The 26654-nt window shown below is 52.4% G+C and overlaps 1 protein-coding gene across 3 annotated transcripts in view; it reads left to right on the forward strand.

Annotated features, from left to right (window-relative positions):
• Positions 1-26654, forward strand: part of CORO2B (coronin 2B) — a 41711-nt gene that overhangs the window by 11625 nt on the left and 3432 nt on the right. For 2 of the 3 annotated variants that reach the window (XM_027688130.1, XM_027688129.1), the window contains exons 3-7: positions 8085-8285; positions 22260-22376; positions 24926-25075; positions 25638-25802; positions 26319-26435. In XM_027688130.1, coding sequence (XP_027543931.1) covers positions 8085-8285; positions 22260-22376; positions 24926-25075; positions 25638-25802; positions 26319-26435 — 750 coding nt within the window. Of the gene's footprint in view, positions 1-3731; positions 3753-8084; positions 8286-22259; positions 22377-24925; positions 25076-25637; positions 25803-26318; positions 26436-26654 lie in introns of those variants that run through there. The other variant, XM_027688128.1, reaches the window with a different exon arrangement.

Consider the following 26654-nt stretch of genomic DNA (forward strand, 5'->3'; position numbering starts at 1 on the left):
GAGAGCAGGGGCCAGCCCTGCTCTCAGAGTCCCTTGGCACCGAGAGAAACCACTTTTAATTCCCACCGCTCAGGCTCGGTCCGTAGGACGAAGCCCCGGCCCCGCGGCGAGGCTGGGTCGGGCTTTACACTCCGGTTTAGGGGAGCCCCGCGTGTGCCGCTCCCGGCATTCCCAAGCCGCTCTCTTGGCACGGGAATGAAGGACCTGATGGGCCCAAAGGTTCGATCTTCGGGAGCGCCTCGTTAGCGTGAAAGCCATTAATGGGAACAAAAGGCGTTTTCAAGGTTGAATTGAGAAGCATCAGAGCATTAGAGGGGCCGGGGAGATTAAAATCGGCATTTGTTTGGCTCTAATCTTATGTGCATGGAACAATAAGCATTTGATGACTAATTTTTGGCAGCGCTGGCTCTCTCTTATCAAAATATAGCTGGTGCATTCCGAGCTTGGCTTTAGGGGGCTGGATTCCAGCGGCAGAAATCCCACATCCCTGCTTGGCTTACCCGGGCATCGCTGAGCACAGCCCGTGTGTCCAGGGCAGCCTGGGCAGGACGTGTCTGGGCTGAGGCTGTTTTGGGGTGATGCAGTTTGGGGTGATGCTGTTTTGGGTGACGCTGTTTAGGGGTGATGCCGGTTTTGGGTGATGCTGTTTTGAGGTGATGCCGTTTTTGGGTGATGCCGTTTTGAGATGATGCTGCTCTGTCCTGCTTCAGGCTCTGCCAGCTCCAGCTCCTGCTTTTTCCCCCCCTCAGAGGGGAAAAAAAAAATCTTGGCTTTGTGGCTGGGATGTGGCTTTGCAGGGGCTCCCTGATTGCGGGGACAGTGTTTTGCTCTTTGCCAGCGCGGGTTTAGGCTCCGGGCACAGCCCTGCTCATCCCAGCCCAGGCTCAGCCTCTGGCTCTTGTGGGACCCAGGCTCGCCCAAAAAAATCCATGGCCAGTATTTACCACGTCCTTTGGGAAGGGGTTTAATCCATGAGACTCCTAAAGCCCCCAGAGCTGATGCCCCCTGGGCTGTGCCCACCTCGCAGGGACCTTGGCATGGTGGCCCTGCCCTGGAATGTGGAGCGTGTTCTCAGGGTTGGGGCACAGCAGCGAGTCTGGGGGTGAGTTTTTCCTCTAAAATAAGCCCTGATGAGCTAATTTAACGTTTTCTCCCCTGCTCTCTGCGTGAGGGAGCTGAGGGTGTCCCTGGGCAAGGGCACAGGGCTCGGGCAGCCCCTGCTGCCTCCCGGCGAATCCATCTCCGGAAAAACAGCTCTTGTTTTTCGCCCCGTTGTTAAACACTTCGTTGCCTTTAATGACCAATTGATACTTGAAATGTCAAACTGGAGCACTCCTGACCTTTCTGATGGAAAATAACTTCTGCCCAGCGGCTGCCAGGGATGCGCAGGGGCTCCGGAGGGAGGGAAAACAACCCCGTGCGCGGGGGGCACAGGGGCAGGAAGGGGGTGGCTTTCAGTCCTGTTTGGTTTTCTTCGGACAAAACCGTGCCTTGAGTTTCTCTGCGAAGCCCCAGATGGGGAACGTTTGTCAGAACCTCGGTCCGTGCCAGGAGGGAGGCAAGAAAAAAAAGGGAATAATGTGATTTTGGAAAGGCTCTGTCTCCTGGAGCGCCTCCTGAAAGGCCCAGATTTTCGAGGCAAAATAATGAGTGTTGGATTTCCTTTTCCCAACGCATTTTTTTCATGCAAATACCTTTCTTTCTTTTTTTTTTTTTTTTTGTTAGTCGACCATAACCACGGGCAGAGCAGGGAGTCAGACAGTCACGATGCAGGAGCTCCGGGTTCCCATTAAAAACCTCTCCCGGGCCACGGGATGTTGGAATGTGCCATCCTGGCGACCCCTAAAGAGCTGCTGGAGGTGCCACCCCCCCTGCCACGCTGCTGGGGGGGGCACAGTGCCGAGGAGAAAGGGCTGGGGAGGGGGCGATTTTCACCCCTCAAAACGCAGGTGAAAGCAGAAATTAATTTCTCTGAAAGCTCTGGCGATTGAGGCAGATTAATCAGGGCTATATATAGAGGCTGTCCAGATTTTGGGGGGATTACAGCCTGCTGGGCTGGGGCACTGCCCATTCCTGTGCCCAGAGCTCCCTGCATGGGCTCTCCCCCCCCTCCTGCTGTTGCCAAGGCTCCCGATGCTTGAAAAGATGCTTTTAAAAACGGAACACATTGAGACAAGAGCCGAGCCCTGCTGCTGCTGGTCAGCAAAGCTGGAGCTGCCAACAGCTCCAAAAGCCTCCAAAGAGGGGCTGAATGTTTGCTGCTGGGCTCCTTTTCTGTTTTTTTTCCAGGCAAATGGAAGTGCTGTTCCCAAGGGATGAGAGCAGAGCTCTCCCTGGGGGATTTGTGTGTGTGCTGGGCTCAGATCCCTGTGGCCCCTGTGGGGCTGAGGGTGGGTTCCAGTCCCTCATCCTGGAGAAAAAACTGCAGGATCAGAAGGGTTTTGATCGTATTTTTAATGAAATTTCTCCTCCAGCTGTAAAACCAGGCCTCTTGAAGGCTTTATTCCCCCCCTGCCAGAGGCAGGAGCAGCTCTGCCCTCTCTGCAGCCTCAGGGATGTTCTGCTCCTCATCCTCCTCTGCTGACACCTCCATTTCTTGCTCCTGTGGGGTGTGATGGAATCTTGCAGCTCCTGAGATAGATGGGGAAAAGAGGGAAGTCAGCTCTTCCCAACCTCCACACTCAGGAGTTTCCCCTGGGGGAGGAAAATCCTTTCCCTGGTCTGAGCTGCGGCTGCTCCTCGGTGTCACCGCCTTCATCCAGCCCTTTTCCATATGGGAAATCCCTGGATAACACCCTCCATCGCTGCTGGCCATCCTCTCCCACCTCTGCTTTCCCAGTGGAGCAGGGACAGAGTTGAATACGGAAGGAATTCTGCAGGAATTCTGCAGTGCGGCTGGGGGTGCCCCCAGAGCGGGTTCCTTGCCTGGCACACGGGGGCTTTTCCCACCTCCAGGGCCGTGAGGAACAGCCCAGGAATGATCCCTGGCGCTCCACCTTTCTCCTTCCACGCCGGATTTTCACTCCAGGAAGGATGGATGTGCCCTGGCCTGGGCACAGATCTCCTCTCCCTGATTATGAAACCTCAAAGAGCTGCTTTGTTCCTTTGTCTGCAGAGGGATGGCAGGGCTGCCTGACCCTGCCCTCCCCTCCCCGGGCTCCCTCTGCCCCTCCCCAGGGATGCTGGAGCAGCAGGGAAAGGAGGGAATGGGGAAGGGATGCTCTGCTCTGCCCTATATTCCTGCTCAGGCCTTCCCAGCCCGTCTGTTTGCTGCTCAAACTCCTGTTGCCAAAGAGTTTTCCACCTTCCAACCCGGGATTTTGGGGCACATTCTCCCCCTCAAGCACTTAAACAAGTCAAACATTGCAATGAGCCTTAAAACCCCAGAAAATTCCTCAGTTGCTCCTCATTCCATGAGGTTGGTGCCGATGGGGAACGTCCTGGCTGGGGATGTGATGGATTTTACTGCCTCCCTCCAAGGGCTTTGTAATATTCTCATTTTTCCTGCGAGTTCTGCTCGGCCCAAAGCGAGGGAGGAGTTTTGTAACGAGAGGAAAAAGCCGAGTCCAAGAATAATGCAGAGCTTGAAGGAACCTTGGAAACGGTGGCTGATCCTGGAGATGGATGGAAATGACTCCGAGAAATCAATAATCCTTTTTTTTTTTTAATGCCTCTGAGTCACTGGGAGTGAGGGGATGGAGGAACAAAAACGCCCCATTAACGTCAGCAGAATGCAGGGAATGACTCAAAAAGTGAGATTCATAAAAATTGGATGTTGTGGGAGTGCAAATGGCTCGGGATGTGCTTCCAGAAGTGCTGGATGGGGCAGGCAGAACAGGGATGGGAGCTGGGATTTGCTTCCAAGCCAGGACTCCAGGGGTGTCTGTGGTTTCATGGAAGCACAGCACCCAGGATTGAATTTAGCAGGACTTTTTTGTCTTTCAGAATCTTCCATCTTCCCAAATTTCCTCCTGGTGGTGGGTGGGGGCTCAAAGAATCCCTGAATTCCACCCACCGGTTTCTTTTATCCATTTCTCTCTTCCAGAACAGTATAAAGGATGTTCAGGGAGGGGAAATAACTTGCAATGAAAACAAGAGGTTCTGACCCAGCAAAATTCAGATCAAATAATTCATAAGTGAGGAGAAAAAGGCAAAGAAATCTGGGAAAAACATCCCAGGAGCTGGAAGTGCTGCTCAGCTGCTGCTCAGGGTTTAAATTCCAGGGGAAGGCAGGAAATGCAACGTTTCTGTTGAAGTTTTGGGGGTGTTCAAGATTTTTCTGTGCCCTTGGCCGTGTCATTGTCACCACAGTGGGTCATGGCCACCTCTCCCACCCTGCTGGGGCAGGAGGAGGTTTGGGCTCCACATCCAAAGGTCCCCTTGGAGGAAGCACCAGGCAGTGGGGCCAGTGTGGGATCACAACTGGTCGCTGTTTCCAGCCTTTCCTCTCCTTCTTTGTCTCATTCCTTTGGGGAAGGGGCTCTTTTCCTTCCTGGCTGGGAAACGTCGGCACCACCTGCGCCCTGCTCGGAGCCAGGCGGGAATGTGGAGCTGTGTCCTGACAGTGCCCAAAGATCCCACAGCCCCCCTCCTCTCCAGCCCCTCCTTGCCTTCAAAAGCCTTCCCTGGCTGGGCCAGGAAATAGGATGTTTGTCCAGCCCGGAATTCCAGCGCACCCACTCCGAGCCAGGAAACCCCAGGGAGCGAGGGATGTGGAGAACAGCATGTGGAGGGAGAATAAATAAGGGAATAACAAACCATGTCCCTTTTGAAACTGTCCCCTGGATGGCAGAGGATTCAGGATGAGAGATTTCATCCTCCTGGATAGAAAATTGGGCTGATTTTCAATAATTTTCCATCATAAATCATGGAATCCTGGAATGGTTTGGGTTGGGAGGGACCTTAAAGCTCTTCTTGTTCAACCTCCTGCCGCAGGCAGGGACACCTCCCACTCTCCCAGCATTCTCCAAGCCCTCTCCAACCTGGTCTTGAACATTCCAGGGATGGAGCAGCATTTCTGGGCATCCTGCACCAGCACAAGGTGGTGTTGCCTGTGAATCCATGGATTTTGCTGGGAAGAATTCCCACGTGCAACCCATCAACAGCCAGGTTTGCGGCACGAGGTTGGAGCATCATCCTTGGCACGTTGGATTTTTGTTGGCTTTCTTCTTCCTGGCAGCCCTGAGGTCACCTGGTGGCCTTTCCACATCCTTTGGGAGCAGCTGTATGATGGGAAAACCTTTCCATGTCAGAGCCATGGGCTCCTGCTGCTTCCCCCATCCCCTGGATCCTTGGAAGCACCATGAGATGTGTCTGTCTGCTCTATTTGGAGAGAAGGTTTTGGTGGATACAGAGGAGAAAAATGAGTGGAATAGAGAATAAAATTAAAGGAAAAATAAAGCTGGAATCTGCTTGGGAACTCGAAGTTTTCATCCATCCAGAACGGAAGCATCACCCATGGAAATACCCAAACAGGATATTGCAGTGGGAAAACGGGGATTTGCTTCCCAGCCAGAATATCCTTCGAGGTTTTTATTTGTAGGAAATGCCTCCTGTGGCCCAGGGGGCTCCAGAGGGAGAGGGATTTGGGCAGCCCAGGGTGGACAGATCCCGGCAGCACCTGGAGGTGTGAACAGGAGGGATGGGTCCCAACAAGCTCTGCCAGGGCCCTCTGCCAAAGGAGCAGCCACTGGGATGATGTTTGGGAAGTGGATTTTCCTGCCTGCTCCCACACCAAGGACATTGTTTCAGCCACGGGGCAAAACCCCAGCGGGAGCAGAACCAGGAGAAGGGGAAAAGGATGCCAAGATTTTTAGTGGTCAACCCCAAATCCCCCTCAGTCAAAACTGTGCCATGGACACCAAACTGTGCCATGGACACCAAACTGTCCCCTCAGCACCAAACTCCCCCTGAGCTCCTTTTCCCTCCATCCCAAGGCTCCCACAGCCACTGGGACCCCGCGCTCCTCCCATGCTCCGGCTTCTCCCACGCGGAGCAGGAACTATTCCTGGCACAGAAAAGCCTCTGCTGGCTCCAAACCCTTGGAATGTGCCGGAAAAGGCCCATCCGGGAGCCACCCACAATACAGTCCAGCCCTGGGCAGCTGGAGCCCCTCGCCAGGGATTTTGCCAGGGATTTTGCCAGGGATTTTGCCAGCGCTTCCAGGCTCGCTCCGTGATGGGATGGCGTTTGCAGGAAATCCTGGCTGGGGTTAAAGGGAAGAAACTCTGGATTTCTCCAGCAAAACAGGCACTTGAGCTCAGTGTTTCCTCCTGGCATGGAGACTTTCCCAGTTTTCGGGAGAGCTGGAAAAAAAGAGGGATGTGAAAGCGCCAGAGTCCTGGAGCTGCATCACCTTTGTGTTTGGGAATCATGGAAAGCAGGGAGCATCCATGGCTCACACACAAGGATCTGTGTGAAGGATAAAAACATGTCCTGGAGCTGGTTTGTGCTGGTGCTTTGTTTGGCAGCTTCTTGGAAGCTGAATTTTGTGGATGCAAAAAATATCTGGAGCCCCTTTTTTGGCCACCCCCTCATGGCAGAGGGGGTTTCCATGGAGGTACCTGGGGGATATTCTGTGAAGCACCTGGAAAGTCTGGGGGGAAAAGATTGAGCAAATGGGCCTTTTGGTGGAATTTTAGGCTGGTTTTGCCAAGGGTTGGAAGCAGAGGTGGGAGAAATAAGAGTAAAGTTAAAATCCTGGGATCGTGGAGAAAATCAAGAACTTCAAACATACAAAAACACGTTTTTGTGCTTTTTGGAATGTTATAAAAAACTCAATTTCAATTTGAAAACTCATCAGTCAGAGGAAAGTGTCAGGTTTAGTGAAGCTCTTGCCTGTCCCCAGGCCATGGCTGGGGGACTTTCCTGGCCCTGCCTGGCTCCGACTGCTGGGATCAGTTTGGAAAAGATTCCCAGCGCTTGCTTGGACCTCAGGCTGCATTTTTTCAGAGCAAAAAGTTCTCCAGCCAAAACCAGTCTCTCTGCTCTCATTTTGGGTTAAATCCTCAAGGATTTCGAGGCTGGGTTGGACAGGGCTCGGAGCAGCCTGGGCTGGTAGAAGGTGTTGGAATGGGATGAGTTTTGAGGTCTCTCCCAACCCAGACCCTGAGACCCTCTGCTGCTCCTCACTCTCCCTTTTGCCCCACAGCCAGGAGGTCCCTGCTCCACCAGGGTCAGCAATTGTGTCCTTGGGATCTCTGCTTTGACAGGATCAGCTCGTGGCTTCTTGGGATTCTTGGTCCATCGGGATCATCTGGTGGATCCTTGGGATCCCTCATCTACCAGGATTAGCTGGTGTGTCCTTAGGATCCCTGGTTTGACAGGATGATCTGGTTGATTCTTGGAATCTCTTGATCCACCTGGATCAGCTGGTTGGTCCTTGGGATCCCTGATCCACCCGGATCAGCTGGTTGGTCCTTGAGATCCCTGATCCACCTGGATCAGCTGGTTGGTCCTTGGGATCCCTGATCCACCGGGATCAGCTGGTGGCTTCTTGGGATTCTTGGTCCATCAGGATCAGCTGGTAGATCTTTGGGATTCCTGGTCCACTGGGATCAGCTGGTGTGTCCTTAGGATTCCTGCTCTGCCAGGATCAGCCGATGGGCTCTTGGGATCCCTGGTGGATGCTGTGGTTTTCCAGGTCAGCCCCCCTGTTCCAAACAAGCTGAGGCAGCTGAACGTGGCACATCCCGGCTCTCTGACGCTCCCTCCTGCCTGAGTGCTCCCATCCTGCCCCCATTCCCGCTCCCACGTGGTCCAGGCCAATCCATTTCCGAGCCATCACCTTAGGAGCCGTAATTCCTTTGTCATGTGCACACGGAGCGGCAGCGCTGTGTCCCAGCCGGGCAGAGCCCGCTCCGGAGGAGAGCAGCTGGAATTCTGCAGCAGCACAGAGGCTTCCAACGCCTTTTGTGAGCCCTCCCTGGCACCGGGGGGACATTTGAGGTTTTCCAGGGGTGCCACCTCGGCCAAACCTCGCCAGGTAACCCCCTACAGCAGCACGGCTCGGGAGCGGGAAAACAAGTGGGAACCGAGCCGGGAGAGGGAACTTTGGGAATGCTGATCCTGCTGTGTTTTCCCAGATGTCATGGCGCCCGCAGTACCGCAGCTCCAAGTTCCGGAACGTGTACGGGAAGGTGGCGAGCCGGGAGCACTGCTTCGACGGCGTGCCCATCACCAAGAATGTGCACGACAACCACTTCTGTGCCGTCAATGCCCGGTTCCTCGCCATCGTCACCGAGAGCGCCGGCGGCGGCTCCTTCCTTGTCATCCCCCTCGAGCAGGTCAGCACGGGCCCTGTGGGGCACTCCCACCTGGAGCTCCTCCATCTCCATCCCTATCTCCATCCCCATCTCCATCCCCATCTCCATCTCCATCCCCATCTCCATCTCCATTTCCATCCCCATCTCTATCCCCATCCCCGTTCCCATTTCCCTCTCCCTCTCCTTCTCCATCCCTATCCCTATCTCTATCTCCATCCCCATCTCCATCCCCATCTCCATCTCCATTCCTATCCCCATCCCCATGACCATCCCCATCTCCATCCCAATCCCCATCCATCTCCATCCCCATCTCCATCCGCATCCCCATCTCCATCCGCATCCCCATCTCCATTCCCATCACCACATCCCCATCTCCATGTCCATTCCCATCTCCATCTCCATCTCCATCTCCGTCTCCATCTCCATCTCCGTCTCCATCTCCATCCCCTTCTCCATCCCTCCTCAAAGTCTCTGCTGGTCTCTCCTGAGGTTTTCCTGGGTGGGATGGGAGGATTTCCATCTGCCTCAGTGAATTGGGGGTTTTCTTTAGGAAGAGAGGAGACACCTGTTAAAGTGCTTTTGGCATCTCTCAGGGAGTTTGGCACTGGCAATGTCTCCACCCTGTCCCGTGGCAATGCCAGGTGCCACCTGGGTTTGTGATCCTGGTGTTTCACCCACACAGCTCCCAGAAAGTCCCTGTGGAGCCCCTCACCCTGCAGAGCAGGTCCTTGTCCTTTGTTGGAACTTCTCCATCCCAGAATCCCAGAATCTACCAAGTTGGGAGGGACCCACAAGGATCATTGAGCCCAAATTACCCGAGGGAATGGCTGGAGCTGTGCCAGGACAAGCTTAGGTTGGATATTAGGAAAAGTTTCTTCATCCAGAGGGTGGTCAGACACTGGAACGGGCTCCTTAAAGCAGCACTTCCCCCTCCCCCCCTAATCCTGCCTCCAGCACATCCTTCTGCTCCTTGTGTTGTGCTTTTCCTTCTCCAGCCAAGACTCCCCCCAGCCCTTCCCGTGATCCCACGGGATCCACACTTCTCTTCCTCGTGCAATTTTCCACTCCCATAAATCCAGCTGATGCTCCAGCGGGACGCGCTCGGTGTTCCTGCCCCAGAGCTCATCCCTGAGGCTCCAGGAGGGAAAGGGACCTTGAACATGGAATTAGTGTTACCTTGGATAGAAGGGATGGCTTTGAACCGAAAGAGAGTTTATTAAATCAGATAAAAGGGAGATTTTTCCCTGGAAGGGTGGGGAGGCCCTGGAAAGGATTTCCCAGAGAAGCTGTGGCTGCTCCATCCCTGGAAGTGTCCAGGGCCAGGCTGGAGCAACCTGGGATAGTGGGAAGGTGCTCATGACAGGGGATTGGAACTGAACAATCTTTAAGGTCATTCCAACCCAAACCATTCCAGGATTCTTTGACCCTTTGCACTGCCCTGGGGTTACCAAGGTGGCTCTAACGCTGTTGCTTCCCGATGGTGCTCCAGCCTGTGGACCTGCAGCTCCAAGCTGGACCCCACATCCCATCCCTGGGCTCCTGGGCTGCAGGAGGGCCATGGATGCTCCCAGACATTCCTCCTCAGGAGCATTTTTGGACGGATGAGCTGCACTCCCTCCCCTTAGAGATGCACCTTCCCCACATCCCTTGGACACAGCACACGTGGGAGCAGCTGGGTGTCCCTCAGGCTCCTGGACAGCACAATCCAGTGCCAAATCCACAGGAATGCCAGCTGGGAGGGGAAGCTGGCAGAGCCAGAGGGGTGGAGGAGCACATCCCTCCCAGCCCCTCCACACCCTGTCATTCCTCTCAGACACTTTCCCCGCATAACATTCCCACCTCTCCTGAATTCCTCTTTAATTTCTGGAGTCGACTCAGCTACAGATGGAAGAAATTATAATCAGGGCTTTAATTGCTCAGCACAGCTTGAGGCTCATTAATATTCGGGGAAGCAGGAGCTTTGTGTGAGCCCCCGGAGCGCTCCCGCCCCATCCCTGCTCCCCCAGCCCCAGCTGGGGGGATACCCATCCTCACTCCACTTGCTCCCGATCCTAAATCCTCAGGAACAACCCAATATTGTCAGCAAATTACCCTTTTTTTCCTGGCAAATGTGGGATAAAAGCAGAGGTGCCGTTTGCAACCTGTTCCGAAGGGAAATCCTGGCAAAATCCATCCGCCAAATCCCGGCTGGAGCGGACCTGGGCTCTCCGTGTCGAGTGGCAGCACGAGCCTTTGTAGCAGCTAATAATTTCATTATTTTTTTTAAATAGGGGCTGATTAGCTCATTAAGAATAAACTAATTTTCCTTGGAAATCAGCGGCCCTCTAATTAATTGGCAGCCAGATTTAGCCGAGCATAATGAAGGTAACCCAGATACCGCCGAGCCACTCGGGCTCGGGTTTGCTGCCACACTTTTGGATTCTTTTCCTGCTTTTTGCCCTCTGTTGTGCTCAGCAGAGCTCCCCAGAATCTGTGACACTGCATCCCATATGTCCCTCCCTGTGCAGCAGAAATCCTGGTTCCTCAGGGATCTGTGGAGCCAAGAAGGGGATGTGTGGGTTGGGAAGACGGAGCTCGGCTGTGTTTTGTTCCTCCATCCTCTCCAAGCCTGTCCTCCCACCCTGCGCTGCCTGGATCCCAAATCCTGGCTCCTCAGCCCCTGGGAAGCGGCGTCTCCCCGGCACCACGAGGGGTTGGTGCCAGAAATATCCGCGGGGAGTGGGCGAAGGAGAGCGCGGAGGCTCCGGCTGAGCCTCGGGAAGGGGAGGATTTGCTCCCCAAACCATGGCAACAGAATTGTGGAGTCCTGGAATGGTTTGGGTTGGAAGGGACCTTGAAGCTCATCTCATTCCACCCCCTGCCGTGGACAGGGACACCTTCAACTATCCCAGGTTGCTCCAAGCCGGCCTTGAGGATTCAGTCCAAGGAGAGGAGAGGAGGCCATGTGGAAAACGTCCATTTATTCTGCTCCGCAAGAATGGCTCGAGCCCCATCACCATGAACAAAATCCAGCCTTGCTTGGATGGTGCTATTCCTCAGGAAAGAAACTCAGGGACATCAATCCCTGCTTGTGTCCTTACAGACCATCCTTCCGGAGCTGGAGCCCCTCTGGAGCCAGGCTGGGAGAGCTGGAGGGGTTCAACTGGAGGAGAGAAGGATCCAGGGAGAGCTGAGAGTCCCTTCCAGGGCCTAAAGGGGTTCCAGGAGAGCTGGAGAGGGACTGGGACAAGGGGGTTGTGACACCCCTTGCTGGGGTGGCCATGGGGTCCCTCACGTTCCCTTTGCAGGGGAGGGTGGTGGCATCACTTCCACCGTGCCAGAGGGATCCCTGTTCCCACAGGGGACAAAGATAACTTGTTTTCCAGAGGTAGACAATGTTATCTGCCCGGAGGAAGCAGGAGCAGGAAGGGGGAGTCTCTGTTTACACGGAGGAAGCTGAAATCCAAACCTGTTGTGGCCGGGGCTGCTCTGGGGGTGGGGCAGGAGAGGGACTGGATGGGGCACAGATCCCTCATCCCACTGTGTCCAAGGCTGCTTTGCTCCTGCTGATGGATGGATGTGCCCGTGGAGTGTGAGCAGGGGGGTCCTGGGGGCTCAGGTGTCCCTCTGCCTGGGTAAGTTTAGGTTGTTCCTTCCCCAGAAGGGTTGTCCGGCACTGGAACAGGCTGTGCTGAGTCCCCATCCCTGAGGGATTTAAAATCCGTATGGATGTGGCACTTGGGGATGTGGGTGGCCTTGGCCATCGTTTGGTCTGGATGGTCTTCAAGGTTTTTTCCAACCTAAAGGATTCTGTGGGACACTGATGTCCATCACTGCTGGGGGGACCTGCACAAGCCCATGGAGGTGATAGATCCATCCCTAATCCCCGTGGAATTCCCAAACCTCCACGGCAGCCCAGGGGGGACAGGGACAGCAGGTCAGAGAGTCACAGGATCACTGAGTTTGGGAAAGGCCTCCAAGATCATCAAGTCCAACCTCGGGCTGATCCCCATCTTGTCACCCTTCCCAGAGCATCCAGAACTCCTCGTTCCAGAGCAGGCAGGTCTCACTCCCACCTGGATCCCAGAGATCCAAAAGAACGGGGGGAAACAACTTCTTACAATAATTCCAGGGTTTTAGGGGCACCTGAGAAGGTGCAGAAGGTCCCTGGAATGGAGCTGGAGGAGGATAAAAGCAGAGAGGGAGGAGGAAGGAGCAAGTGTCCCTCAGGGAAACACTGTGGTTGTGGCGGGAAGGGAGATGCAGGTTGGAATCCTGGAATCATGGAAGGCTTTGGGTCGTGCTGCAGGGAACACTCCCGGATCTCACCCATCCCCTCACCCCCCAGCACAGGGAGGGGACATTCCCAGTGTCCCAGGGAGCAGTGCCAGCATCCCTGGGATCAGGGACACTCTCTGGGTGCCCTGGGATGGGACATTCACGGTGTCCCAGGGAGCAGTTCCAGCATCCCTGGGATCAGGGACACCCTCTGGATGCCCTGGGATGGCAGCTGGCAAGCGGGAACACCGGGAATGCTGCCCTGGCTCCTTGTCCTGGCTCCAGCTCCCAGTGGCATCTGCTCCGTTTCTGATCCCAAGGGACCCCCCTGTGATCCCCCCCCTTGCCAGGGCTGGGCAGAGAACGGGCAAACTCATCACACCCCCACTCCCCTCCCTTCCCAGAGCTGCTGTTCCGAAGCACCAGGAGTTTTCTGCAGGAAAAAAAAAATCCAGAATCCTCTTGGTTCCTCTGTCCCCTGAACCAGTTCTCACGTCCTTGGAGCTTTCCTACCTTCACACTCGGGACACAGGAGACTCCCCCACTTGGAACTCATTTGCTCTGATTTTTTCTCAACCTGATTTGAGGCTGCAGGAGACTTTGTTTTTTTAACCTAGAGCTGGTCAGGGGAAAAAAAGAACAGACCTGAGGCTTAAAAAATAAAAAAAAGCTGATCCTTCAGCATTGCTGTTCCCACCTGGTGTCCCTGATTTTACCAAGGAGAGCAGCTGTGGGAAGCCCAGCCCTGGGATCTGAATGGTTTTGGCACTTGGATTAGTTAAAAAAAAAAAAAATCAGGGTGAAATTGTAATGCTGGTTTGGAACAGAGGAGGGAACAAGGATAAAATGAGGGTTCTTGGGCCAACAGCAGCGTGGGAGGGGAAATTGGGATTTTATGGCTGGGTTTGCAGCAAAGCCTGAGGTTGAGCCCGGGCTTTGCTGGGCTCTCAGTGCAGCCCTTCCTGCCCCCTCTGCCGGCTAAAAATCCACAGGAACCTCACCCACATGGCTTTTTGTTACCAACAACCACGGATTTATTTTTAATGTCCATAATCCAATTTAACAGGGACATTAGAGGGGCTTTTTGTCTTTTTAATTAACAAGCTCGAGCCCGGCTATTGCTTTTATGGTGCAGAGAAATCCCCCTGGGGCTTTAATCTGTGCAAATTGTTTGTCACAAGCTGCTGTGTGTGTTGTTTTGGGGGTTTTAGGGATACAGGGATGCAGGGTCTGTGGGTCCAGTGTGGCTGGAGAAGCTCCTGTGATGGTTATTCCAAGTGGGAATTCCAAGTGCCTGCCTGGCCAGATGATGCTCACAGCCCTTGACAGTATTTATATTTAATTTAACAGTGTTTATATTTAATTTAAGAGTGTTTCTGTTTAATTTAAGGGTTATTTCTGTTTAATTTAACAGCATTTCTGTCCACACCAGAGGAGTAGCTGGTGTTCAAACCTCCATCCTGGGAAAAATGGTGTTGAGTGGCACTGATTTTATGGCTTGTGGTGTTTGTGTCCCCACTGCCTGTTTAAAGGACACAAATCCTGTTTCAGCAGGTGTGCAGGATTCCCAGGACACCTTTCCCTCCCTGTTTGCCTTTCCCAGGTGTCTCAGGGATGAGGAGCAGCAGCTCCTGGGGGTGTTTTCCCAGGGATGCAGGTCTGGCTCAGGAGCTGCTGCAGTTGGAGGGGCAGGAACACGAGCTGAGGTTTTAGGGTTTGTTTGCTGGAAAACTGGCTCTTGGCTCAGGATTTTCCTCACTGGGAGCAGGCAGGAAGCCTGGAAGCATGCTCCTGACAGGACCCAGTGCCTGAAATGTGATGTTTCAGTAAAAAACATTGTTCACTGTGTGGATGGATTTCCTTAGTGTTGGGATTTTCTTTTCCCATGGATTTATATCACTAAAAATTCTCAGGAGCAGCTTCCAGCCAGGTCAGTGGATGCCCCATCCCTCCCAGGGGATGATCCTGCTGGGAACATGTGTGGTTGTCCCATCTGAGCTGGCTCTGGCTGAACTGGAGCCATGGAATTGCTTTTGCTGGAGGAGTGTCCTGGAGAGGGAAAAGCAGGAAAGGTGGGGAAAGATCTTTGTTGTAATCACAGAATGATTCCTGGGATGGTTTGGGTTGGAAGAGACCTTAAAATCACCCAGTGCCACCCCCTGCCATGGGCAGGGACACCTTCCACTATTCCAGGTTGCTCCAACCTGGCCTTGAATACTTCCAGGGATCCAGGGGCAGCCACAGCTTCTCTGGGAATTCTGTTCCAGCACCTCCCCACTCTCACAGGGAGGAATTCCTTCCCAATATCCCATCTAACCCCACCCTCTGGCAGTGGGAAGCCTTTTCCCCTCTCTATACCCCTTTATTCACATTTATTCCGTTGTTGGAGGGAGAGCCATTCCCAGCTGCAGCATCCTGGGAATTTCCTTGGGGAATTGTTTGCCTGCTGGTGCAGCAGCTCCACCACCTTGTCCCTTGTTCCCTTTTATTTTCTTCCATATCCCACCTTGCAGATGTGATTCCCAGCTGTTCCCAGATCCCACCTCTCGCCTTCCCCTTCCCACGGGCACTGGGATTTTTGGGATTTGGGGGATTTTCGGGGTCCCTGCCAAGGGTTTGCCCAATTTCTCCCTTCCCTGTGCTGGTTCTGTTGGACTTGGCTCCTACTGAAGCTCCGTGAACCTGTGGTGACCTTCCCCTGCCCCCAACCCATCCCGGGATCGGCCCCAGAGCAGGGAAATCCCTGTAATTCCCTCTTTTTGCCTCTCAAGGAGGAGAGCCCTCCTTTAAAAAGCCAACAGTAAATGTATTTACTCTTAATCTCAGCCACTGGAGACTCGTGTGTACTCAAGGATTTCCTGGGAAACCCTGTAAATCCCCTTCGGCTCCGGCAGCGCTTCCCTGATCCCGCTCCAGCAGCTAATCAGGGATCAGGGAGCAGCTGGGGGGAGCTGCTGGCTGGGAAGGGGGACCCTGGGGCTGGAGGAGGGGGGTCCTTCCTTGGAGGGGATGGGATTCTCCCCGGGGATGGCTGTGGAGGTGTTGGCATCCGGATGCTGGGAGGTTTTCCAGGTGGGATCGAAGGGCAGAGCTGAATAAAGGGATTGGGGTTTGGGGTTTTTTTCCCCCCAGATTTGTAGAGCCTTGTTGGAACTGTGAGGATTGGGAAGTGCTCTGGGTTTGTATTTCCAGGGAAGCTGGTGAAAGGCAGGTTTTAGGAAATATATATATGTATTAATAGGATTTATCTGAGTTTCCTGCTGGTTGGTGGAAAGGGAATGTGGATTCCTGCCGTGGGGAGATCAGGCTGTGCTGCTTCCAGGGGCTGAAGTGGTGACAATTCCCATCTCTGGAGTCTGGAGATGCTCAGGAGGGTCCCAGAGAGGGTCCTTGAGAGGGAAATTCCTGTGAGCTGCTGCTCCCTCTGCCCTTGCTGCTGTTCCAGCCATTCCCAGGGAACGATTCCTTCTCCATCCCCAAGCCCCGAAATCACTGAATTAAATCAAAATCCTTGTCCTTTTTCCCCCAGATGAAACCCAAACCATTCCCCCCTTCCCAAACTGCTCCAGCACAGGGAGGAGTTGGAGCTGTGGAAGGTTTTGCTCCTTCCAGCCCATTCCGTGGAAAACCTGGGAGCTGCTGGAGCCCAGGGAGCCACTCCTGGCTCATCACCCCAGTCCTGCAGGGACAGATCTGGGTCACTGAGCTCCCCTCAGCCCGGGGTCAGGAGCCAGGGATTAGGATTCACCTTGGCTTAAGGCAGGGCTGCTGCCAAGGCCCCTCAGAGAGAGACTGAACAGCAAAATACAGCCCAAATCCCTGCTTTTTTCATTGTTTTCCCCTTTTTTCTTGCCTTTATTTGGCTCCTTCTCCTCTCCCAGGTCCCCTGGGCGTGGCACAACCCACCCCTCAGGCCACTTTTAATCAAAACTCAGGATTTTTTGGGGCAAAACCTGTCCCTGATGACCCAAAATCTGTCCCTGATAACCCAAAATCTGTCCCTGATGACCCAAAATCTGTCCCTTATAACCCAAAATCTGCCCCTGATGACCCAGCTCTGTGTTGTCTTTTAAAAGCCTGATAAATTTGGGCATTTCCCAGTAACTCCCAGCAGGGTCACTGGGTGGTACTGGGAGGCAGAACTAAGGAAGCACCAACATTCCTGGGTTTCCCTCCTCCTCTGTCTCCCCTCGGGGTTTTTCCATCCCAAACTCCATCCCTGCAGCTCCTGCTTTGCTCCATGTGATTCCCAGGATGAGACCCAAGGCACACCATCCTCCCTCCAGGCCTGAGCTCTCCCTACCCATAAATCAAAGGCAGAATTATTTTTTTTCCAAGGGAAAAACTTGTAGAATGTAAAAAATCCGATTTTTCCATCAAAATGCTGGGTTTAGATATCGAGAGGTTTTTAGTGAAAAGCAGCATTTTCTTAACTCTTGCCCTCCAACCACTTTTGGAAAATTAATTTTGGATCAAATCTGTTTTCTCTGCATCAGAAAGACTTTATTTTTATTTAAGTGAAGGGTTTCTAATGACTTCTCTGGTGCTTTGGCCCACGAGCTCTCAGTGGCTCCTCCTCAGGTCTTGCTTTTCCTAGGAATGGGGTGCAATCCTTGGGATTCAGGGGGCTGTTGTCCCCCACTGGGCAGGTTTGGTGGGACAGTGACTTCCCAGAGGTCTGGGCCACTGAGGAAAAGGAATATTTAAAACATATTTAAATATCAATGTGATATTTAAATGTTTAAATAGTGATTTTCAAGGCTGGACTTGGTGACCTTGGAGGTCTTTTCCATCCTCAATGATTCTGAGTTTCTAACATGTGGGATGCTCCAGGGTTTGGGATTTAGGGAAGGAAAAGCCTCCTGGGAGGCAGGAGGGGGGATGAGGAAGGGTTGGGGCTTCAGGGCTGTAGTATCATCCAGAGGTTTGGGTCCTCCTGGGAAAACTGTCAGAAAGTCACTTTGCTTGGGTTTATCCCTAAAAAGCTAAACTGGTTCCTAACAGCACTAAACTCCCACAGTCTGGGGCATTCCTGGGAAAACTCCCTTTGTGCTGTTCGGGAATGTCAGGGATCCGCGTGTCAGCCGGTTTATCCCAGGGGAAGCTCCAGGGAAATGCAGCAAAAAGCTCCTCAGTGGAGGGCAGGAAGCACTTCAGGCTCCGGGGGGGGCGGTGTGGCAGCTCAAGTCTGAGCCACGGGGTTACCGATGGGCAGAATTCCCAAAGTTTGGGCTCCCTGAGCAGGCCAAAGGGATGCTGTTGGCAGCCAAAGGAGGAGGCGGATTCAGCTGCCCCATCCCGGCTCTTCCTGCCCTTCCACCCCTGGAATTGTCCCTGCTGGAGGTGACATCCCCCAGGCAGGATCCAGGCTTGGGGAACATGATCCCTGCACCAGCTGGGGCGGGAATTTGCTGGCAGTGCCCTAATTAACAGAGCCGGGAGCCAGTGCCGGGAATCCATCGGGAATTAATGAGGGATCGTCCCGGACTGCGGGAAGGGCAGAGGGAGGACTGGAGTGACCCCGATCCAGGGGATGGAGCTGTTTGTTCAGGGAGGGCAGGCCCAGGGAGCAGGAACCTATTTTTGTCCTTCACCTCAATCCCCAGAGTGACCCACAAACCACATCCCGGGGCTGCGGGGCCGGATCAGGTCACGGCTCTGCCCCAGGGAGGGCTCGGAGCTCCGGCGGGAATTCGGGCGGGAATTCAGGCAGGAACCGGCTCTGCAGTGCCTGGAAAAATATTGATTGATAAAGGGATTTAAATATTGATAAAGTGTTTTAAAGTTGAGAAGAGGTTTTAAAACTGAGAAAGGATTTGAAAATTATTAAGGATTTTGAAATTGAGAAAATATTTGAAAGTTGAGAGAGGGTTTTAAAATTGAGAAAGGATTTCAAAATTGAGACAGGATTTCAAAGCTGATAAAGGGTTTTAAAACTGAGAAAGGAGTTTAAACTTGAGAGAGGATTTTAAAGTTGATAAAGGGTTTTAAAACTGAGAAAGGATTTCAAAATCGAGAAATGATTTTAAAGTTGAGAAAGGATTTTAAAATTGGAAAGGGTTTTAAAATTGAGAAAAGATTTGAAAGTTGAGAGAGGGTTTTAAAATTGAGAAAGGATTTTAAAGTTGATAAAGTGTTTTAAAACTGAGAAAAGATCTGAAAGTTGAGAGAGGGTTTTAAAGTTGATAAAGGGTTTTAAAGTTGAAAAAGCATTAGAAAATTGAGAAGGATTTTAAAGTTGAGAGAGGGTTTTAAAATTGAGAAAGGATTTTAAAATTGAGACAGGGTTTTAAAGCTGATAAAGGGTTTGAAAATTGAGGAAGAATTTTAAAATTAGACAGGATTTTAAAGTTGAGAGAGGGTTTTAAAATTGAGAAAGGATTTTAAAATTAGAAAATATTTAAAAGTTGATAAAGGGTTTTAAAATTGAGAAAGGAGTTTAAACTTGAGAGAGGATTTAAAAGTTGATAAAGGGTTTTAAAACTGAGAAAGAATTTCAAAATCGAGAAATTATTTTAAAGTTGAGAAAGGATTTTAAAAATGAGACAGGATTTTAAAGTTGATAAAGGGTTTTAAAATTGAGACAGGATTTTAAAATTAGAAAGGGTTTTAAAGCCAATAAAGGGTTTCAAAATTGAGAAAGGATTTTAAAATTAGAAAGGTTTTAAAGTTGAGAGAGGGTTTTAAAATTGAGAAAGGATTTTAAGGGAGGATTTTAAAGTTGATAAAGGGTTTTAAAACTGAGAAAAGATTTGAAAGTTGGGAGAGGGTTTTAAAGTTGATAAAGGGTTTTAAAACTGAGAAAGGATTTTAAAGTTGATAAAGGGTTTTAAAATTGCTGAGGGGTCTGGCAGAGGGTGGGGTTTGCCTGTGTTTCCCGGTGCCCTGTGGGATGGTCTCCTGCAGCTCCACCACCAGTGGAGCCCAGGAAAGCCGAGATTCCCTGAGGGAATGGTTTGGTGGTGGGTTAAGGGTTGGACTTGATGGTCTTAGAAGGGCTTTTCCAACCTGAATGATTCTATGACTCTTAAAATCACAGAGTCCCAAATGGTTTGGTTGGAAGTGAACCTAAAGCTCATCCCGTTCCAGCCCCTGCCATGGGGAGGGACACCTCCCACCAGGCCAGGTTGCTCCAAGCCCCGTCCAACCTGGCCTTGGACACTTCCAGGGATCCAAGGGCAGCCACAGCTTCTCCAGGAATTCCATTCCAGCACCTCCCCACCCTCACAGCCAGGAATTCCTTCCCAATATCCCATCTCTCCCTGCCCTCTGGCAGTGGGAAGCCATTCCCTGTGTCCTGTCCCTCCATCCCTTGTCCCCAGTCCCTCTCCAGCTCTCCTGGAGCTCCTTTAGGTGCTGGAAGGGGCTCTCAGGTCTCCCTGGAGAGGAGAACCTCCAGGTGAACATTCCCAGCTCTCCCAACCTGGCTCTGGGGCAGAGCTGCTCCATCCCTTGGAGCTCCTTCCCGTGATCCCGCCCTGCTCCGGGCTGGAATCCACCGGAGCTGCGGCACCGGGACCACCTGGCATTTGGCATCTCTGTCACCTTGAGAGCAAATTAATCCAAATAAACCTTAATTCAAACAACCCCCCCCAGCAGCCCCAGTGCAGGGGCTCACCCTGGGCCTGCCCAGAGCTCTCTCCCGGTTTCCCGGAGCTTCCCGTGGCACAAATGCGGCGCGTTCCTTTGTTCCTGTTAAACGGAGCCGGGAGCTCATCCGGGAGAGGTCAGTGCTGGGAGGGCCATGAAATATTTAGTGGTGTGTGGTGCTGACCTACTTTGTGTGCACGCTCCCAGCACAGCGCCTGGGGCTGCGGGAAGGAGCCGGCACGGAAAAGGAAGGGCGGTGGGATGTGGTGGGACACGGAGGCTCCCGGCCAGGGCCCTGGGAGGGGGCTCCTGGGACCCACCCGTGATGGGAATCTTGCCTGGGTGCTTTCATAGAATCATAGAATCAGCTGGGTTGGAAGGGACCTCCAAGATCATCAAGTCCAACCTTTGATCCAACCCCACTGTGGTTCCCAGCCCATGGCACTGATGCCACATCCAGTCTCATCTTAAACACCTCCAGGGATGGAGAATCCACCACTTCCCTGGGCAGCCCATTCCAATGGCTGATCACCCTATCTGGAAAGAAATTCTTTCTAATATCCAACCTAAAGCTCCCCTGGCACAGCTGAAGACTGAGCCCTCTTGTCTTGCTGATTGTTTCCTGGGAAAAGAGACCAACCCCCACCTGGCTACACCCTCCTGTCAGGGAGTTGTAGAGAGTGAGGAGGTCTCCCCTGAGCCTCCTCCTCTCCAGGCTGAACAGCCCCAGCTCCCTCAGCCTCTCCTCATAGGACTCGTGCTCGAGTCCCTTCCCCAGCCTCGTTGCTCTCCTCTGGACCTGCTCCAGGACCTCAATATCCTTCCTGAACTGAGGGGCCCAGAACTGGACACAGCACTTGAGGTGTGGCCTCACCAGTGCTGAGTCCAGGGGAAGAGTCACTTCCTTGGACCTGTTGGCCACACTGTTCCTGATCCAGGCCAGGATCCATTGGCCTTCTTGGCCACCTGGGCACACTGCTGGCTCATGTTCAGCTTCCTGTCAATCCCAACTCCCAGTTCCCTTCCTGCCTGGCTGCTCTCCGGCCACTCTGTCCCAGCCTGGAGCTACCGGGGGTTGTTGTGGGCAAAGTGCAGGACCCGGCACTTGGCCTGCTTGAACCTCATCCCGTTGGAATCAGCCCAACTCTCCAACCTGTCCAGGTCCCTCTGCAGAGCCCTCCTGCCTTCCAGCTGATCAACACTCCCCCCCAGGACTTCCATCCATGTGGAAGGATCCCCTCCATGTGGAAGGATCCCATCCCTGTGGAAGGATCCCATCGTGGGGTGGCACCAGTAGGAGTGTTGATGATCCCAGAGTTGCTGGGGGTTTGTCCCACAGGGGAGGCACGTGGACCTTGGGCAGAACTGCTTCCAAAGTGATACATTCCAAGGAAATGTCAAAGAATTCAACCAAGCCAGGCTGGACGGGGCTTGGAGCAACCTGGGATAGTGGGAGGTGTCCCTGCCCGTCCCAGGGAGTGGAATGAGATGATCTTTAAGGCCCCTTCCAACCCAAACCATTCTGGGATTCATGGCCTGATGGCTGATCTGGCCTGAGGGTTTCTTTGGAGCATCTCGAGTCCCTTCCAGCCCTTTTGCTCTTGGTTTCGGACCATCCTGCAAAGGGGAGGTTTAGGCTGGATATTGGGAAGATTTCTTCCCCAAAAGGGTTGTCCAGGCCTGGCACAGCCGCCCAGGGTGGGGGTGGATCTCCATCCCTGAGGGATTTAGGAGCCCTGTGGATGTGGCACTTGGGGACACAGGTCAGTGGAGGCCTTGGCAGTGCTGGGGGAGGGCTGGACTCGATCTCAGGGGGCTTTTCCAGCCTCACCAATTCCGTGATCCCACGAATTCCCGCTGAGCTCCCCAGCTGTGTGCTCGTGCTCATGTGGAGCAGCCCTGGGGAGGGTCGTGTTTACAGAACCCCCTTCTCACATTTGGATGAACCACAGCCACCCCTGGAATTCTGATGGAACAAAACCAATCCCAGGCTTGGCTGGTGGTCTCCTGCAGCCCTTAAACCCCATCCCAGGCTTGGCCATGGCTCTCACTCCTCTGACGAGTTCCCAGCCTCGAAAAGCCCGATTTAAAGCCCAGTTTATTAAATTTGACGAGTTTGCTAATTTGTGGCTCCCTTCCCCACCACAGACAGGCCGGATCGAACCCAACTACCCCAAGGTCTGTGGGCACCAGGGCAACGTGCTGGACATCAAGTGGAACCCCTTCATTGAGAACATCATCGCCTCCTGCTCCGAGGACACCACGGTGAGTGGGCACCTCCTGCCTTTCATTCCTGCACTTGATACAGAGATACATTTCTATTAAAATATATAAATATATGGCAGATATAAAAATATAAAATTACTAGGTGCATAATTAATTTTTATTTATTTATTTATATTTACTATGATTTTAATTAATTTTAATCATTATACATTTTATAGTTATGTAATGTTTTATAATATTTTATGACAATATTTATAGTTAATTTAATTTTTAATGTAATTTATAAAGTCTTACTTGATAAATTATTAAGTATATTAAATATATACATGTTTATATATATTTCTATATTTCTATAAATTTATATTTTATTATTTATTTTTATATAAATATATATGTCTATATGTATATATACATGTAAATATATAAACATATATTTCTATATTACTGTATATTCATATTTTATTATTTATTTCTATATGAATATATTTCTATATTTATATATACATATAAATATATAAATATATATTTCTATATTACTATATATTTATATTTTATTTATTTCTATATGAGTATATTTCTATATTTATATATACATATACATGAATATATATTTATATATACATATGCACATATGAAAATATACAGAAATTTATGCATATATATTTCTATATAAAAATATATATTTATGTATATCTTTATACATATAAATATGCATATATTAAATATATACATAGATTTATGCATTTATATATTTATACATAATTTATATTAAATTAATTACGTAAGTAAATATAAATATATGTTCAAATAGATATTTATATCTATTATATCCATTATATATATTATATTTATTTATATTTACTTATATATTATTTATTTACTTATATATTATTTATTAAACTCCTGGATTCATGGAGTGATGAGCAAAAGGCATTTTCCATAAAGATGGCCCAATCTAGGACCCCCAGCCTGGAAAATGTATATATTTAAAATACTTAATAATTTATCAAGTATGACTTCAAAAATCCCACTTGTTTAGCAACCCCTGTCCTCTCCAGATGCTCTCCAAGGGATTCATGATCTGTCCTCACTGCACAACCAGCAGCAGGGCTGACCCTGGAATTCCTGAAATGCTGTGAAGTCTTTTTTTGGGAAGGAGCTTTTAAGGCCAGGACAAACCAAGCAGGAAGGGGAACAGGGGAATTCTCCAGACTCCAGAAGTGTTTCAGCTCCTTGTTTCCCACGTGTTGGAGCTCTCTGTGCACACTGAGCTGTGCAGAGCTCGGGGGGGGGGTTTGCAGCACCGTGTCCTGTTTGCAGGATTCATTTCCTTGTGGAAAGTGGTGTTTCAGGAACAATTTTATTGAGGAGGTTTCTTAGGATGGGTTGGGAGAGGAAACCTCTGTGTCCCACCCCTCCTGCTCTCCCCGTGTGCTGGAATTGCTGCTGGGGCTGTTCCTCTGGGGCCTTTTTAATGAGACTTTTCCCAAAGCACCGTTTCCATGGCAGGCTGGGCTGAATTTTGGGTGAGCTCCGGCTGTGCCTGTCCTGCCAAGAGGGCAGTGTTAGTGCTGTGCCCATCCCGACACGTCCATTTCCAGGTCACGGTGACTGTGGGGAAACCTGCCCAAAATAACCCGTCCCTGGCGCTTCCCCTGGTTTTTGGCAAACACAAGGGATGATGTAACCGGGACAGGCCGCAGAGGTGACGCTGCTGCAGAGCCCTGGCCGTGATTCCCAGCTGGGCAGGGATGCAGGACGTGTTATTCCCATTCCTGGGCTGCCTGCCCTGCAGAGCTGAGGTGACACCACGTGGAGCTTTCCCTGTGTCCTCCTGGGCTGGTGCTGCAGGAGCCTCTCCGGAGTGAGGAGCTCTCTCTGAGCTGGAGGTTTGGTAACAGTTGTTTCATAACCCACTGCTTTCATAACCAGCTCCTCCAACACCCAACAACCAGCCTCGTGTGGCTTGTCCTCGGCTTGTGTGGCTTGTCCTCGGGTTGTGCCGTGTCTGAAATCCTCTGATGCTCTTGGAATTGTCCCTTGGAGCCACAGCAGCCTCAGAGCCGTGCCTCTCTCACAGCTCCCGTCCCTCTGCACCCCAAGAGCAGGGTCTCCCTCCTCGAAACAGGCAGGAAATCCTCCTGCAGGTTTTTCACTGCAATAATTGGGAAGTAATTTTTGTGGCCCCCCCCTTCCCAGATGGACAGGACAACCCTTGGGGTGTGGGGGAAGAGAGGGAGGAGCAGCTGAAGGGGCGGCAGGATCAGCCTTTGGCAGGCTGGGAGAGCTGGGGGGGTTCATCTGGAGAAGAGAAGGCTCCAGGGAGATCTGAGAGCCCCTTCCAGGGCCTAAAGGAGCTCCAGGAGAGCAGGAGAGGGACTTTGGATAAGGAATGGAGGGACAAGACACAGGGAATGGCTTCCCACTGCCAGAGGAGAGGGACCTGGGACAAGGACATTGTGGCATTAGGGTGGGGGGTGAGGCTGCCATCGAGGTACCCCAGGGATTCAGCAGCTCAGAGCCCCCAGGAGGGTGTTGAGGTGTCCTGGGGCTTCCAAACCCATCCCAGCGCCCGCCCCATCCCACAGGTGCGGATCTGGGAGATTCCTGAGGGGGGGCTGAAGAGGAACATGACGGAAGCGGTGCTGGAGCTCTACGGGCACAGCCGGCGCGTGGGGCTGGTCGAGTGGCACCCGACCACCAACAACATCCTCTTCAGTGCCGGCTACGACTACAAGGTGAGTCCTGCCCGGGAACCCTCCAGCTCTGCCGGGAATGCCCTTGGGAAGGCCTGGAGAAGAGGAGGCTCAGGGGAGACCTCCTCACTCTCTACAACTCCCTGACAGGAGGGTGTAGCCAGGTGGGGGTTGGTCTCTTTTCCCAGGCAGAGATCAGTAAGACAAGAGGGCTCAGTCTTCAGCTGTGCCAGGGGAGGTTTAGGTTGGATATTAGAAAGAATTTCTTTCCAGAGAGGGTGATCAGCCATTGGAATGGGCTGACCAGGAAGGGGGTGGATTCTCCGTCCCTGGAGGTTTTAAAGATAAGACTGGATGTGGCATCAGTGCCATGGGCTGGGAACCACAGCGGGGTTGGATCAAGGGTTGGACTTGATGATCTGGGAGGTCCCTTCCAACCCAACCGATTCTGTGATTCTATGATTCTATGATTCTGTGATTCTTTCACTGCTCGTGGCACGGGGAAGGTCACCAGGGTGTGATCACGGAACAGTTTGAGTTGGGAGGGACCCGGAAAGATCCCCCTTCCATGGGGCCCGGGTCGCTCCAAGGCGCCTTCCTGCAGGTCCTGATCTGGAACCTGGACATCGGGGAGCCGGTGAAGATGATCGACTGCCACACAGATGTGATCCTGTGCATGTCCTTCAACACGGATGGCAGCCTCCTGGCCACCACCTGCAAGGACAAGAAGCTGCGCGTGGTGGAGCCGCGCTCCGGGCGGGTCCTGCAGGTGCCACGGGACGAGGGGGTTGGGAATAAGATCTTGGGGAGGAATCCCGCTGGAATGTCCCAAAACATCCACGAGGTGCTGCACGTGCTCGTGGTGAGGCCCTTGGCACAGGGCAGGGGCTGCAGGTGATCCTCTGCATGGGGAGGAGGGTTCTTTCATCAGGTGGAGGTGATGGGGAGGGCTCGGCCTCATCCCAAGCCTCATCCCCCCACCGGGTTGGAGGGTTTTATTCCTTTGTTAATGAAGGATTTGTGGAAAATAGTGGAAATTCAAGGGGGAGGTGCAGAGGTCACAGTTTGGAGGCAGGTGGTGGGTTCTCAGTAAAAGTGGTCTCTGATATTCATGGAAATGGGCGTTTTTGGCTTGCACAGGGACAGGTCCTGAGTCACAGTGTCCCCACACTGCTGGGGACAGAGCTGTCACGTCCCAGGGATGAGGTGGGAGAGGAGAGAGGGGGCAAGGAAGGGGCTTTCCTGGGGTGTCAGTGGTGCTGACAGAGCTCCCCCTGCCCTGCAGGAGGCCAGCTGCAAGAACCACCGTGTCAACAGGGTGGTGTTCCTGGGCAGCACCAAGAGGCTGCTCACTACGGGTGTGTCACGCTGGAACACGCGGCAGATCGCCCTGTGGGACCAGGTGGGTGCTGGGACCCCTCCAGCCCTGCTGGGATCCCCATTCCAGCCCTGCTGGGACCCCCATTCCAGCCCTGCTGGGACCCCCATTCCACTCCATCCCTACTGGGACTCACGTTCCATCCTTGCTGGGACTCCCATTCCATCCCTGCTGGGACCCCCCTCCAGCACTGCTGGGATCCCCATTCCAGCCCTGCTGAGACCCCCATTCCAGCCCTGCTGG

Source organism: Neopelma chrysocephalum, unplaced genomic scaffold (genome assembly GCF_003984885.1).
Source record: "Neopelma chrysocephalum unplaced genomic scaffold, ASM398488v2 Primary Assembly neopelma1_75, whole genome shotgun sequence".
Classification (NCBI taxonomy): Eukaryota; Metazoa; Chordata; class Aves; order Passeriformes; family Pipridae; genus Neopelma; species Neopelma chrysocephalum.